At 39.3% G+C, this 16,553-nt stretch overlaps 1 protein-coding gene across 2 annotated transcripts in view; it reads right to left on the bottom strand.

The window, feature by feature from the left end:
• kcnq1.1 (potassium voltage-gated channel, KQT-like subfamily, member 1.1) overlaps nt 1-16,553 on the bottom strand; it is a 41,586-nt gene that overhangs the window by 4,823 nt on the left and 20,210 nt on the right. For both annotated transcript variants that reach the window (XM_053617120.1, XM_053617122.1), the window contains 4 exons: nt 5,166-5,241; nt 2,417-2,511; nt 2,166-2,212; nt 1,496-1,557 (listed from right to left, as the gene is read on the bottom strand). In XM_053617120.1, the coding sequence (XP_053473095.1) occupies nt 1,496-1,557; nt 2,166-2,212; nt 2,417-2,511; nt 5,166-5,241 (280 nt within the window). The remainder of the gene's footprint in view (nt 1-1,495; nt 1,558-2,165; nt 2,213-2,416; nt 2,512-5,165; nt 5,242-16,553) is intronic.

A 16,553-nucleotide genomic window follows, 5' to 3' on the forward strand; every position in this document is an offset into this window, starting at 1 on the left:
GTGCGTTCCTTTGTGTATGTGTAATAGTTTTAAACTAATGCCTAAGCAATGAGCGTGCTATAAGGCTCAAACTTGATACTTTTATAACAGTAACAGCGAGTTACTAATGGGTAGTAAAATTTGTTTTAGTGCTCCCATTAAATATCACAACTAGCCATCACTAGACACAGCTTTACAACTGATTACAATGAAAGGTTTTACCATTGGGACTAAATGTGTGCATACGCAAAAATCTTATGATCATACACAAAATGTCTACATATTATACATATTTTTCTAGATGTATATATATATATATATAATATGAGTGTGATATCTTGTGTAATATGTCTTTGTCCCACATACTGGAGTAGCTGGTCTCACAGTGGGTGGCAGAGCAGAATACAACGAGCAAGTCAGAGGAATGCCTCAGGCGCCTGTTTACCTAAAAAGCTCCAGCTATTTGTTCCTGTTTATGTCACACACTGTCTGCTTCCTGTTTACCACTGTACTATGGGAAGAAGAGCAATAGATTGTGGGGCGGGTCATCCTGTCATCACTGGAAGCAGCCATCATTGTCTCCGTGGCAACTAAAAAAAATATGTGGAAAAAATAAAAGTGCAAATATTTGCAAACTGATCTGCCACTGCAGCGTGTGTGATACTAATCCAGTGTGCTAGGTATACAAAAAAAAAACATGGCTGTTGTCTGAGGTATGAGAGTATGAGAACATGAGACACAGAGTGGGAGTGCAGTGCAGACACAAGGTGGGGGAGAAGTACGTCAGTAAGTGTGTGTTTTCCCTGGAGTTCATGTCTGGGCTAAAAAAAAAAAGTGTTTGTAAAGGGATTTAGGGCCAGAGTGGCAAATGAACAGGAGCATAGTGAGTGTTTGTAAAGCTCCTGAGTCCCTGGCTGTCAGTCAAGCCAGTTAAGAGGCTACACATGCATACAAACTCTCTCTCTCACACACACACACACACACACACACACACACACACTTGTCTTAGTATTTTTGTGTTAACTTTCCACTGCTATAATTTTTAATTCAGACAATTAATGCTATTCTTACACCTTAATTTAATCCTAACCTTAACCTGAGTAACCAAATAGAAACCGTCAGAAAAAAAAACCCTGTTATGTCAAACTGTTGTGGGGAACTGTTGTCTCCTTTATGACACTAAACATCCTTATCAGCACACCGCTGATTTCAGTTCTCTTCAGTACTCAAGAGATAAAAAAAAAAGACATTAGATTAAGGGTAATAAGACTTGTTTTACTTCCCCTAGCTAAACAGCATGAAGCCAAGCCTGGGTAATGCTTACATATGCTTCAGAAAATCTCTTTATGGTCCTCATTAATGGTGAGTGAATCAGTGTCACAATGTAGATTTCAAGAATTTGTGACGCTCTCTGAAAGCATTTAGTTAGAGATGGCAGTATTTCAAGTATTTCAAGTACGAGTCACTTCAAAATGAAAGTGACTTTCCCACCATGTTTGAAAACGCAAGGGCTTACCTTGTCCTCCATTCTGTTGAGTCTGGAGCCAATTGTATTCGTGCCTCTATCTCTAGCTCGCTCTGAAAAGAAAAAAAAAACAATCCAGGGATACCAACAAAATAATGACGAAACATATCAGTTTTTTTTTACATGAATTCACCCAACTTTAATAATAACAACATTAAATAATCATAATCCATTTGCTCATGGACAAGGTAGAGGTGTTACTACTACTACTACTACTATTACCATTTATGATGTAGTGTTTATTATTACAGAAAAAAAACAAAACAGAGTACCAGTTTATGTCTTTTTGACTTACTGGTTCTAAATGTTACTGTTTTTTCTACTTCTAGAAAGCAAAATGTATTCTTTCTTGTTACAATTTATAGGCCTCCTAGACCAAACATGGTGTAGTAAAGAAGTAAGAAGTAAATGAACTATAAGATTAAAACAAGAATATCTCCATAACTTTTTTCCCCCAAATATTCCAAAAATATTGGATTGGTGCCCAACAGCAAATTTGATATAAGTATAGCAATTATGCATTCTGGAGTCTATTGGTGTTATACACAATGTCTTAAGCCTCTCCAGTATAATCATCCCTCAAAATTACATACATTATGTGCTGTCTTTTAATTAGTTTGTTTTATTGTGACAAAGAAAGACTTTGTTTAGACAACTTTACCTGAACTTGTCTGGAACCAGGACATCTTCCCCAAACTCTGATCCAGTCTATGGAAGGCAGATAAAGCAGATTAATTAATGAGATATATTCATTGCTCTAATAGTCCATACAGAAGTGACATACATTAAATTAGAATACATTTTTTAAAAAATGGCTTAAAACTGTAGTACGCTTATAAAATCTCCAGAATTTTTTTGAGCTGGAGCATATATTTCACAGAAATGTGAAAGAAGTTGGAAGCAGTATCCCACCTCCTCTGTAGCTCCTTGATGCGTACCATGAGGTTGACATGGCCTTGAGAGTACTGCTCGATCACATCTCTGACATCATATGGTTTACGTGCTTGCTGCAAGCACACAAACATGGTCAGGGCTGTGTTTCTACTTGTCCTTCCTTATCTTATAAGTACAACCTAAGGAAACATTTGTACTACAAAAATAAACACCACAGAGATACTAAAATTAACACGTAACCACATGAGAAAATGAGTAAATCACTGCATAATTATGAACATTATATATACATTCATCATCTCACATTTATCCTGCTGTAGATCAAAGAGCACTAAGAGCTCTTTGCTTTGAGTTTAGCTTTGAAGAAAAGAAACCCACATGTGCCAACACCAAACGTTCATATTGATCAAGCACTCAAGCACTGATTCCTTGCTTTTGAACCTGATTAGATCTGCAGTCTGACACCCTGAGCTGTTTGACTTTATTTGATGACACCAAGTAACATGTGGAGAATGTGGGAAGTCATGTGTTTGTTATGAGGCTTCAGTTGCTTGAGCAAGAAAAAATGCAAACATTCACACATCTCTGGGAAAAGAACTCCCAATTCAGACGGGAGTAAATCTGTTCAAAGAAGAGCAAACATGAGTCATGAGTTCAGACACTGAAACTGGCTGCCAGTGTCTGACACACGTTCATGATTATGTGTTTGGTGTCACAAGAGTGTGTGAGAGGTGGAGAAGAGGAGGGGTGAGGGGATTTCAGAGACACGTAAGTGTGGTAAGCCAAAGGCAAATGAAAGGACACTGAGAGGGAAGGAGGACAAAGATTGAAAACGCAACAGAAACAGACTGACCATTGTCGAGTGTCTAATGCAAGAAGGGGGAAGAGTGTGTGGGATGCAGACCTGACACCAACACAAATGTGTGTAGCTGGATATAATATGTCCATACAATCTAGAACCTATATGACCCAATGATGAAAGATTTTTTGTTTGTTTGGCCTGTATTTTTTCATTTAAAGAAATCACTGTGTTTAATGAAAAAAAAAGCGGTATGATTAACCACTCAGCAATTACTGCTCAACATTGAAAAACATTGTTTTCTCAAACTTTTGCTAAATCTTGAGCCAATCATGAACAACCTTAATAGTTTTTTTTCCACATTCTACTATTCCTATATACTCATTGGCTTTATATATTCACTTTATATATTCACTTTATTAGGAACACCTGTAGTGAACGATTGGAAAAAGACAAGGTGATGATTTTCCAATATTCAACTGTCCAGTTTTGGTGAGTCTGTGCCTACTGTAGCCTCATAGTACTGTTTTTGGCTGACTGGAGTGGAACCCTATGTGGTATTCTGCTGTTGTATCCCACCCGCCTCAAGGTTTGATGTATTGCAAATTTGGTGATGCTTTTTTGCTGAGCATGGTTGTAAAGAGTGGTTATTTGAATTACTGTAGCCTTTCTATCAGCTCAAACCAATCAAACCGTTCTCCTCTGATCTCTCTCATCAACCACCGCTCACTTCACATCTTTGGTTTTTCGCACCACTCTTGACATTGTTGTACATGAATATCCCATTAGATCAGCACTTTCTGAACTACTAAAACCAACCAGCCTTCCAACAAACTAATAGTCACAGTCACTTAGATCACATTTTCCCCCATTGTGATATTAACAGACCTGTACTATATGTGCATGGTTTTACACCAGTGAGATTACACTATGTCTGATAGGGTGATAATGATTAATAGAGTCCTACAAGGCAGATACTTTTGAGTACAATTCATCAGGTAAGGAAGAGATACATTTATATTGCTATAAGCCTCAGAGACTTATAAATGATGATTGAGTAAGACTGCATTCCCAAGCACTTTTTGGTATTAATCAAAACCACATCGTTACCATCCATTTCAATGAGAAATGCCCTGACAGACAGCTCGCACCAACGCTTGCCAGTGAATCAAAATCACACTCCATCATCTGTTACAAAAGTTCACCTTTTGATGAAATGTATGCTGACGTATACATGGGTTAACCAACAGGAGATGGTCTTAGCGAGACTTCAATAATTCATGTCAGTTTTGAGAAAGACAAAGCAGAAAATTTACATTCACAGCTGTACACCCAGCTCTAAACATATATGTGTATAACTGTAACTATAACTATGTCTTTGTGAATGTGGCCTTTTAATGATATCTGCCTTTCTCTGCATAATTAATAGTGCTTGGCTTATAGGAATCGATTATTAGTTAACAGCCTATAGCAGCAGAATCATTTCCTAGTAGTACTGTGATTAAGAGTTGTGCTGCCTTTTAGGAAGTGTTGCCTTTCTACCCGCATTCTAGGCAAAAATATCATGTTGTGCATTAAGCAGTACTGGTAGCTCTATTAGTTCCATTGCTTCTTGTTGGTGTTCATTTTGAGCAGGTAGCAAAAATACAAATGTAAAAAGCAGTTTTCAGTTGCTAAATGTTCAGGAATTGTACAGTGGATAAAGACCTTTTAGCATGACTCCAGCTCTTCAACAGGCACCGGGAGAGACATTAAACCTCAATTACATTGGAACTCCTCATGGAGACACAATTATAGTTCGTAATTACTCACATTATGGTGATAAGCGATCTGACCTTAACACTGAAATCCCACAGCCAAGAGCACAGTATGAGATATAAAGTTACCTGCCTGCAGAATCACTGCATAGAGATTTCTGATTTCAGAGTAGAATTTATTCATAGTTAAGAAAAATCTAGTCAGTCTTACCTGGAACCTTTTTTTGGCCACAAAATAGCGCATTCGCTGGATCACTTTAATAGCCGCCCGGTGGGTTTCTTGCAACCTGTGTATTAATGGGTGATCATAAAGATGAGGAAGAGAAAGGGAGAAAGATACATTACAGTTAGACATAAGAAGGTTTGATTAAATTAGATTCTCAAAGTTTTAGTGTCTCTGAGGGCATAAAAAGGGCAGAATGAACAAGAGACCCCTATTTCACTTTCGTGCTATGGGGTGTGTGTTTGAAGTCATGCCAGACTAATGCATGGTTTAGGTCCTTCACAACTTATAGAAAAGGCAAGGAAGACGATAAGGCTGTAAAGCACCACTGGTATCATGAAGATATTAGTTCCAAAACACCCAGTGCACCCCTGACACAAGCCATTCTACACCTTTTGCAAAAGAATCCTCTCTGACTGGGGAAGGCCTTCAGGTGCAGCTTGAAGGAGTCAGTGCAGAGGTCTATAATGCTGATGAGCCCAGGTAATTACTCAGGCAGGGGTTGTGACCAGGACATGAACCAAACTAAGCCCCAATGTTGTCAGCCATGGAGGATTTTGAAAGGGTTGTGTGTGAATGGGAGTGTGGCTGGTGCGAGACTTGCTCCTTGTTGTAGATACCCTGTTTAAAGGGACAGATGACCTCCTTGTAGAACCTGTATAAAGAAGCCCTTCAATAGAATTGACCATTTGATCTTAATAGGCCATGTATAAATGTGTCAGTGTTGCTCTAAATGTATTTGTGTTGTCTGTATTTGTGATGTTTTGCCACACCAGTGCTTGCAGGTGCACCATATCAATTAGAAGAAAACTGCAAAGAAAGCTATTAGCATCAAGCAGGTTGCAGGTTGTAAGACATCAGTGATTTAATTTCCCATAGCTGTCTGAGGGTGTTTGGTTCCTGAGCACAGGGAAATGGAGCATAACATATGCACAGCTCCAGGCAATGGCATATAAATGGCCTGTAGTCAGTTCAGGATGCGATGTAGCATCCTTCTTGGCAACGAGACACAGCTAATATTCCTAAAGTAGAATGAGACTTCCAATTAGGGCAAAATAGGTATGAGCATTCTAAAATTTGACCAAAAAAAAAAAAAGTCACCAACCCAATTTCCCCATGCTTGTAGTTTTAACTGGAAAAAACAACAACTCCTTTCTGATATGGATAGCTAAGTTTGACTAACAAGCTGTCCTTGAGTGGAGCGCAATTATTCCAAACACCACCCTTGGCCCATTTTTTACATTCCACTGTTGGACAAGACATGCATTACATAACACTCTTTGGGTTATTGAGTCTTCATTCTCAGTCACAAAGATGCCGAACGACAGTGACTAACATGAAGACAATACAAAGCATGCCATCACTGTGGGATACAGCCCTACCACTGACAGCCTTATGATGACCCTGCCGCCTTTAAAAAGGCCTCTGCAGATGACAACCACAAGATCATTATGCTCTGGAATCAGACGCTTGTCATTCCAGTAGATTGGCAAATGGAGCTGAGAGTATTTATGTGCGTGGGAGAGTGAGAGAGATCAGGGGGTAAGAAGAACATGGGAACCAACCCATCTGTCTTGGGGACAGCACCACTTCCTTTCCCCATCCCTGGCTACCAGCGTAGCAACGCTAGTCTCATGACCCCATCAGGGTCACCATCTGCCTTTGGTGCTGGCACAAAGCCTGGCTAATGGCAGACATTGGCAAGAAGCTACGCAAAAAAAAGAGGAGAAAGAGATCTCCTGGAACTGATAAAGCAAGTACGAGACAATCAGCAACGGCAGTCTCTCTTCCAGGCACTGATATCAGTAGCAGACAGATGTAAAAAAAAAAAACAGAGAGTGTCTGGAATAGCAAAAGAGAAGTTAAAGATGTAAACATCTGTAAATATTAGCACACAAGAAGAGCTTCTGTCTCAACAAGACCCAACATGTTCAAGTAAAGCGAAGTCAACTTTATTTATAGACTGATTTTTATGCGACATTGCCACAAAGCATTACAGTCTCCAGAGCTCTATTGAGCGAGCCGGACGAACATTAGGGAAAAGCCATTTAGATTTGTTGTTAATTTAAAAAAGTGCATCAAACCAAAGCTGGCACACTATGACCTCCAAAAGTCATTTACAAGTCACGACATGTGTGCTTGATTGCATGATTGCGTGGACGCTAACGGATGTTGTGCTTGTGTCAATGATAGTCACAAGCACACCAAATAAAGATCAAAGACGTGCAGCGTGGGACAGGAAACAGCCACGCCATTACTGCCATCAACACCCTGCTCTGAACAGCCTGCCCACCTGCATCACATGTGCAGGGTGTGTTCAACATCCAACAGACAGGGCGCTGCCTGTTAAACACTGATGTCGATTCAGGTAGGTTTTGCAATGCAGAAAGACGACTTTCTCTGGCACTGAGTGAACCCCTGACTGGAGCTGTACTGAGGTAAACAATCACAACACTTCAGAGTGGCACCATTAACAAGGAAACGAGGGAAGTAAACAAGTTGTGCGGACAGAGAGGGATTTTCTACATGTCTTTCTCAGACTGAGTGGTAACGCCACACAACCTCCAGCATCTGTTGACTTTCAAAAGTCAGCAATTGCTCGTAGAAAGCAACAAAAAAGTACTATTTATAATGTTTGATATTTTCTTTATTAGGCATTTTCTTTAAGTGGTATTCGTGTGAATTTTCTTCGGAGCTAATCGGACCGTTATCAGGACCAGATAAACAGGAAGGAAAGCAATCGGGTTCTGGAGTTCCTTGTTAATCTTATCATCAAAATAGAGATAGAGACATTAAGCCTACAGCAGCACTCAGTACATGTACACACACATCCACAAGGACTGAGCACACAAAAAAAACGAACAAACACACAGCTGTGAGGTTATAAAACCGTAAGACGACACAGAGATGTGAACGAATGCTTTTCCGCAAACATGGAGAACAACTGAATGAATAGATGTCACTTTCTTTTATCCCCTCTCTCTACACACCAAAAACCAACACGGTCCTGACAGTAAAGCGTTAATGACAAACAATTTACATCATTGGTCTAAAATCTGGAATACACACTGCTGTGCTCAGCAAAAAAATCTGCATGAATAAGCCAGAATTGAGCAATAAAAGTGTCTTGAAAATGCTCTGTGCCCCAGAATAGATATCACGTGACGTGGGTCTGTTACTACAGCACTCCCCTTTCAAACACACACACACACACACATTCACACACACACACACACACCCGCCCTTAGCCGTGTCAGAGTGCACTCTTGTCCTCGTTGCTCTGAGTCAAAAGTTGAAGTGCTTTTGTGTGGCTGTGTTGTGCCGCAGGCTTTGGGAGTGCAGTGCTGGGGCACTAAAAGGCTGGAGGCTCTAAGAATAGCCCCCCTGCAGCAGGAGGGGAACAGCCCAGTGATTAGCCCCAGTCTGGAGGGATATGTGGGGGTCGGGGCTTCTGCTCAATAAAACATGCTAGCCAAAACAGCGGCCCACTCGTCCACTCTCAGAGAAAATGCCTCCATGATGTTTTTATAAGTGTCCAGCACAAGATAAGCACATGCGAGCCTCGGGCTGCCCAATAATCACTGACCAGTCATTGACCAGCCCAATAATCATTGATACTGGATCATAGGTCTTGAGCAGGTCCGGCATGCCTAAGGACATCGCATGCACACACACATAAACCAACACATACAGGCACACATAAATACACGCCCATCGAACCAGGGGTCCCCATGGCTTCAGTCAAGCAAAGATCCCTTTCATCCTGATCATCAAAGGACCAGACTAGTAAACCCAGTATTAAATATCCAGTGCTGCATTACACCATGACTAAACGGCCAAGCCTGCTGCCTCCATGCTCACAAGCCTGGTGACAAACTGTCATTTGGCACATCTTCATATAAGACTATAAATAACTGCAGTGTCACTGCATGACAACACTAACAATGTTGAAGACCTGAAATGCAAATCATAACACATTTGTAATGTGTCATTTCGCTGGATATATTTTCCCAAAACTGTGCAAATGACATAACAAATATGGCTGCATTTTGATTACAAAATAAAACAAGCATATAAGGAGCCTCCAAAAAAGGCCTAGTCCTTTAAGAGCAAGGCTGGGTTGAGGCTCGGCAATCTGCCAACAGATGCGTCAACGAATAATCCAACACATATCGGTTATACATACACCGTTAACATATCGGTTAACATATCAAAGACATATCGGTAGGATTTTGGACATTTCACATTTTGCAGTGCACAATATAATTAAAAGATTCAAGGAATCCGGTCTCATCTCAGTGCGTAAAGGGCAAGGATGAAAACCACTTCTGAATGCGCATGATTTTAAGACGTCACTTTCTTAAAAACCATCATGAGTCTATAATGGATATCCTGACATGGGCTCGAGAATACTTTGGTAAACCTTTGTTAGTCAACACCATTCGCCGCTGCATCCACAGATGCAGTTAAAGCTTTACCATGCAAAGCAGAAGCCATACATCAACACTGTCCAGAAGCGCCGTCGACTTCTCTGGGCTCGGTGTCATCTGAGATGGACAGGAACACAGTGGAATCGTGTTTTGTGGTCTGACGAGTCAACATTTCAAATAGTTTTTGGACAAAACAGCTGTCGTGTTCTTCGGGCCAAAGAGGAAAAGGACCATCCAAGCTATTATCAGTGTCAGGTCCAAAAGCCAGCGTCTGTCATGGTATGGGGGTGTGTCAGTCCCACGGTATGGGTAACTTGCACATCTGTGAGGGCACCATTAATGCAGAAATATATGTACACATTGTGGAGCAATATATGCTGCTGTCCAGAGCAGGACAATGCCAAACCACATTCTGCCCGGATTATAAGCACATGGATGCGTAAGCAGAGAGTGCGGGTGCTAGCATGGCCTGCCTGCAGTCCTGACCTATCTCCGATTGAGAATGTGTGCCGCATTATGTAGTGTAAAATAAGGCAATGTACAGTTGTGCAGCTGAAGAAATGCATAATGCATGAATGGGGAAAATTGTGCTTGTTAAACTTAAGCAACTGGTGTCTTCACTCAGCGCCCAAAAGCTTAATAAGTAAAGCTGATGTTACACAGTGCTAAACAGTCGACTGTCCCAACTTTTTTAGAGTGTGTTGCAGTCATCAGATTTGAAATGAGTGTTTATTTGCAAAAATAAATTAAATTCACACAGTAAAACATCACAAAGTGTTTTCAATATAATACAGGGCGAATTGAATTTTCAAAATTTTTTTGCATTTTCCATACTGTCCCAACTTTTTAAGAACTGGGGTTGTGACTTCCCACTTCAGAATTTAGTCACTCACCAATAAGACCTGGCTCTTTCAAATCCAAAATAGTTCTGCTAGTGTTTTTTTTTTTTTTTTTAAATAATTTTTTTAATAATTGGTCTTGCATATGGGTCTATAGATTCAATAAAATCTGATTCTACTGTCTGATTAACAAAATAATATTACATTGTGTTTGGTATGAAAGCTGTCTAAGTAAATGTACAAATAGCAATGTGTTACATACAGTTATTTGCATTAATAAATGCAGTAAGCTTTGCAGCATTAATATTATTGTGCCTCCTCTGTCTGCATTTAAAGTTTGAAGAAGAAGGTTCCTGTCCATTTATTCTGATTACTGATCACCTCTTCAATGCACAACACTATAGATTATCACAAGCAGAAGTATAGTCAGAACCCTGCTGGTTTAGGTAAACACATCTTAACATTTTCTTCAGAACTGGCTCTAAATTTTTAAAATGTTCAGATTTTGATAAGATTCACTGGATTCTTTTCAATCTTGGTTGTACCGTATGCAATTAACATCATTACAGAAGAAATACAATTGTAAATTTTTAATTACAAATAAAATATGTATAGCTTTCATAACTGTTTTTACTGTTGAAGAAATTATTTAAATAATTTTCTGTTAAATGCATTTTACCATCATTTTTGTTCATAAAATAAATATTTTCTTTGTAACACTGACCTGCATAAATAAGTACTGCATGGCTGTTTGACTGAAATTGGAATGAATGTAGTTGACATTTTCCCAGTATTATTGTTTGCCAGCAAATAATTAACAATAAGTACTGAATTGCCATTTGATTCAAAACAAAATGGTTGTTTCTGACTTTTGCATACAGAATGAGGATCCAAAATTAACCAAAATCCAAGATTAATCTCGATTACAGTGTCATTTCTGTATCAGCAAATTTAAAGAGACTGTAGCTAGATTGTTCATACCAAATAATTATCTTTAATCCCTTACAACTGTTTAAGAACAATATAATTGAGCTCTTACAAGTCATTTTCCCCAAACCAGAATGGGATAATGCAACAGATCAATTGTTGTTTTAAAAACATTTTACATTTCAGTGTAGTTAGCAGGAACTTCATTTATGTGCAGTAATAATAAAGTTCAAAGTTATGCAATATTTTACAGATTCGTCTGACAGCATACAAGAGAATCCTCTAGAATTACATGCAATGGTGGATCCAGCTATCTATCTCAATCTGTATCTCCTCCCCTCCTCCCTCTATCTCCCTCTCGCTGTTTCTCCTCGGTCTCTTGTTAGCCCTGACACACTGTAACGAAACGCAATTACTGTTAAAGAGGAAAGAAAGGGTGGCCGTGACGGCCCTGATAAAGAGACTTGTGCTGGCAAGCCGCGCTGAAGAGGCATTAGTGAGCCAACGATCCTGTCCTATTCATCACGCTCCGCACACTCCTGTGCAGTTTTACACACAAACACACACAGGCACACACACAGCAGTCTAGACAGTGCAGCATATTATGTCCAGACAGTACTGTATATTAGGTCAGTTCTAATAAGGAACTCCAGGAAGGCCATTATTTCTGCCATATTTCATATATGACAAGTGCACCTTAAATAAATAAATAAAAATCTCATATCTAATATCATGACTCTCCAAGGGGTCCACAATGTATATTCAGAGAGTCTTGTTAGCTTTTGTTTAGTATTTTTTCCATAATGTGATGATGTTGGAGATCACTATTCACTACTACTGATATACTCATTCTGTATATAGCTATGTATGTATTACAGTTTTACCACAAAATTGACTGTTCAGTTGAACTGAATAGGTTTTAAAATGACTCTGTCTAACTTAATGTGTTTTTTTTATAAGAAGATATTCCGTAAATCTAAAACATAATCATTAAAAAAAGACATCAAATCATGTTGATATGAAAGTAGCTGTATAACATGATATCAAATGTTTTACCTCTACATTTTTTTTTGGTTCTGTAGGTGAAAAGTTCTGCAACAAAACCCTCTAATGACCAATGAATATAAATAATGGTACAGGCTTGACTAATGTGTGTAATATTTGAAGAGCTGTATTATACAGTATTATACTAATAAAATTATTCCATGCTGCAAGACGTTGAAATATATGTTAAAGCCAAACATTATGATACCATTACATAATCCATGAACTGTACCAACACTAATACTAACTTTTATGGTGAAAATGTAAAAAAATTTTTGAACAGCACAAGTCTCAACAGGCCCGGAGGTGATTGTTTCTTACGATAAGAGTGTTTCTAACAAAGCTGCCATTGCAGTCCTAGGCCAGGAGCCCAGTACGACCAGAGCTGCTTGTCAATCAGGCCATTGTTGGAGTGTGTAGAGCTGCAGACAATGGCTCTTTGTCTCAGGGCTAGAGTGGACGACCGGGCCCTGCCTTAGTCACAAGAAACCCTTCTCTGTTTGCTGAGAATAAATCAATCTTTTGAGCCTTTGGTAAACCACACACCCCACTGTCACAAGGCAAGAGGAGCCGATCTGAGCAAGAGCAGACGGCCACTCGTGCTTTCACTCACTCACTCAGTCGGTCATGCACCTGCTTCTGCTGTGATTCCATCTCTTTTCACCTTTGCTATGCCATCAGCTATGAGCTTGCTTTGTCTAACCTATGGAGCATTGCAGAGGGAATATCAGGTGAAGGCAAACATGCAGGTGTCTCAAAAACATCAGCATCTAAAGCTGATGGTTTCATGTATGCATCGTTTGTTCTATTATTTTCTGATCTTGGAATATGCATTGAGACAATATTCTAATTGTACTCCTCAGTGGTATGGGGTAAAGAAAATGCCTCTGTGTGCAAGTGTCCGTACTAATGTGTATGACTACACACACACACACAAACACACACACACACACACACACACACAAACACACACACAGAGAGAGAGAGAGAGAGAGAGAGAGAGAGAGAGAGAGAGAGAGAGAGAGTCGCAGAGGCGTAGCTATGGTATTGTTCTCTCCCCACCCCCAATGCAGGCAAGCTGCTTCAGCTGCAGACACAGGGATGATGGCTTAGACCCTTTCTGTCCTCTTAAGTTAACAGGCCAAGGTCAAAGGTCATCACACGAGAAAGATTGTGAGCAACATGCTTGGGGAGGAGAGCAGAAGAGTGCACAGGGATATTGTGTAAGAATTATGTTTTTTTCCTCGCTACATTCGGCCATTTTAAGTGACCTGCTGCTCCGTAGCACACAAACAAATAAACATGTACTCACACCCACAGAGAGAAGGAGGAATAAAAGAAAGAGCAAGAGAGAGCAAAAGAAAAGGAGAGAGACAGCTGTTACCATTGCATCTCAGTGTGAGATGAGTGAAAGCTCATTAAACTTCAAAGATCAAACAGAAGCAGGCAGTGACAAGAGAGCTTTTGTGCAGGAGATGTAATATGTGTGCTTAAGAAGGAGAGGTGGAACCAAATCAAACATCTATCTGAGAAAGAAAAAAAACATACCTAATGTATATTTGCAGATAAATATTTATGTAAAAAAAAATTCCAAAGACAGATTCAGATATGAAAATGCAATCTCATGATAATGATGATGTTATGCCATTAGTTTATACATTTATATGAACTGTGTTGGCTTTGTCCTCACATCCATAATTTGTGGTTGGAGGTCATGGACAAGCTATTTGTGATGCTGATACTCCATCTGCCATTACTAAATGCTTCATCTCCACTGTAGCATTACTTAATGCTATATCTTCATTATCAATATCCAGCCATCTAAATTCCTTTATTTTAATTTTTCTCACCATTACGAAACTTATTATATTACCTGGTCACATTTTTTAAACAATATTTTACAATAGAGGATGTCCCAAAAGTTTACATACACAGCTGAAAATAAAAATTTTTAGCAAAATGTCTTCCAAATTTATTCGTACTTAGTTTATATTAGATATTATTTTTCTTTCAGATACCCTTTAAGAATGCCTTTGACAAAAGAAGAAGATATTGAAATCATTCTTTTGGCTGGATCAGGAGCCTCTCGCAAGGTTGCGATGGACTTTAAGAGGAAACATGGCAAGTACATCACAAACAACACTGTTGCCAAACTTGTTAATAAATTCAAAAAGACAGACCCCTATGTATGGAGACTTTTGGGACACCTTGTATATTGCAAACAAATCCCTCTTTACATATTTTCTATATGTAAAATGTATATGCAAATAATTTGTTAATTATCCTCACCATGGTCACAGCATGCATTTTTTCCCTTAACATTGTTATCATATTTGCTTCCATGTGCATTTCTGCTATTAATTAAATTTGCACTATTAGGCCTATATATGATCTGTAAAGAGAGTTATGGTCCCTGAGAAGGGAAATGTGGTCAAATGATATTGACTCAGGTTTAATAATAATAATAATAATAATAATAATAATAATAATACTTCTACTACTACTACTACTACTACTAATAATAATAATAATAATAATAATAAGTAGAAGAAGAAGCTGTCATATATCCAGAAATATTTCAAAAATATTACCAAGATGATGAATAGCCAAGAAAAATATTCCTAATGCTAAAAATAACACAAAACCAACTGTTCCCGCTCCAATAGTCATTACCTAATCTTTATATTTTTGCTGATTACAGGCATTGCAGAGCAATTTCCTTCTTTCCAAGTCAATGAAAAGTTGCTTAGTCATTCAATTTTGAACAGGAGAAAAGCCACTGGTAGCTGACAGGTTGTATGCTTTGATTTTCATGAGCATGGAGTTAAAGGAAAAATCTCCACTGCCCTCTAGTGGATCACACCTGGCTCCAAAGAAAAAACAACAATCAGTCTTATGAGGCCACATTCCTACAGTCCATTTGCATTCATTCAAGCATCAGAGTCAGTAAGAGCGATAGCCCCTGACGTCACATACCACAAAAGCACTGAGACGCTCTGTGTCATGAGGATGTCCTTGTTTCTGTAGGAGAAAGGCCATGCACAATCTCTGTGGAACACAAATTGCAAGCAAAGCGTGCACTTGTACCGTTCCACATGCTACATGGCTAATGGGGCACAGAAGTCCAGCTAATAGCCCACTCGCAGGCAATCCACACCCATGGGAACAACATGACTCCAGGCACCATAAATCTGGCCCTTTTCCACAGGTTTATCCCCCAAATAAGTTTTAAAGAGGAGTGATGGTGCTCTCAGGAGGAAGCTTGTTACTGTCGGTGTGAAAGCTATAATTACTTTACAGATCTTAGCTAAGTTTCAGGAGATTAGCAGACTGCTGAGACTTGGATTGATGCTAACTACAGATAATCAGGTTTTAACTGATGATAAAGCTGACTACTGTGTACAAACCTGATTGTGATATCACTTGTAAAAGGATTCTTTGATCGTGATTTGAGCTAAGCAATCTTAGAGCACATAATAATAATAATGTGAAATGCTCACTGATGGCTGATTTAGTGCTACCGCAACCAAAGACAGCCAACAACAACGTTCTGGCAGTGTCAGAAATGTTTTATTTAAATCAAAAGTAATGTGGCTTTTACTATGACGCTCATATAAAAGAGACCAATAGTAGGAGAGCATACAATGTCATGACACCACAAATACAAGAGTGGCAATGGTGAAATGTAAACAAAACATGCTATCCTTATTATCCCTATTAATATCCTTAATAGGATAATAGCAAGCTTGCTTGCCTCGCAACTCCAGAGTTAGGGGGTTTGATTCATACCTTTGCCCTCTGTGCGTGGAGTTTGCGTGTTCTCTCTGTGCTTTGGGGGTACTCCAGTTTCCTCCCCCAGTGCAAAGACATACATTGTAGGATGACTGACATTTCCAAATTGTCCGTAGTGTGTGATTGGGTGTGTGAATCTGTGTGTGATTGTGCCCTGCACCCCTCCAGGGTGTCCGTTGCCTTGTGCCCTGAGTTCCCTGGGATAGGCTCTAGGTTCCCCGCGACCCTGTGTAGGATAAGCGGTACAGAAATTGGATGGATTGCTTCAAGCTTACTGTGAAGACTGTTTCTACTACTCTGCCTGAGCAGAGATCCATCTGATGGAATGTAATGTAGAACGTAGT

The sequence above is a fragment of the Ictalurus furcatus genome, chromosome 27, assembly GCF_023375685.1.
Source record: "Ictalurus furcatus strain D&B chromosome 27, Billie_1.0, whole genome shotgun sequence".
Taxonomy (NCBI): domain Eukaryota; kingdom Metazoa; phylum Chordata; class Actinopteri; order Siluriformes; family Ictaluridae; genus Ictalurus; species Ictalurus furcatus.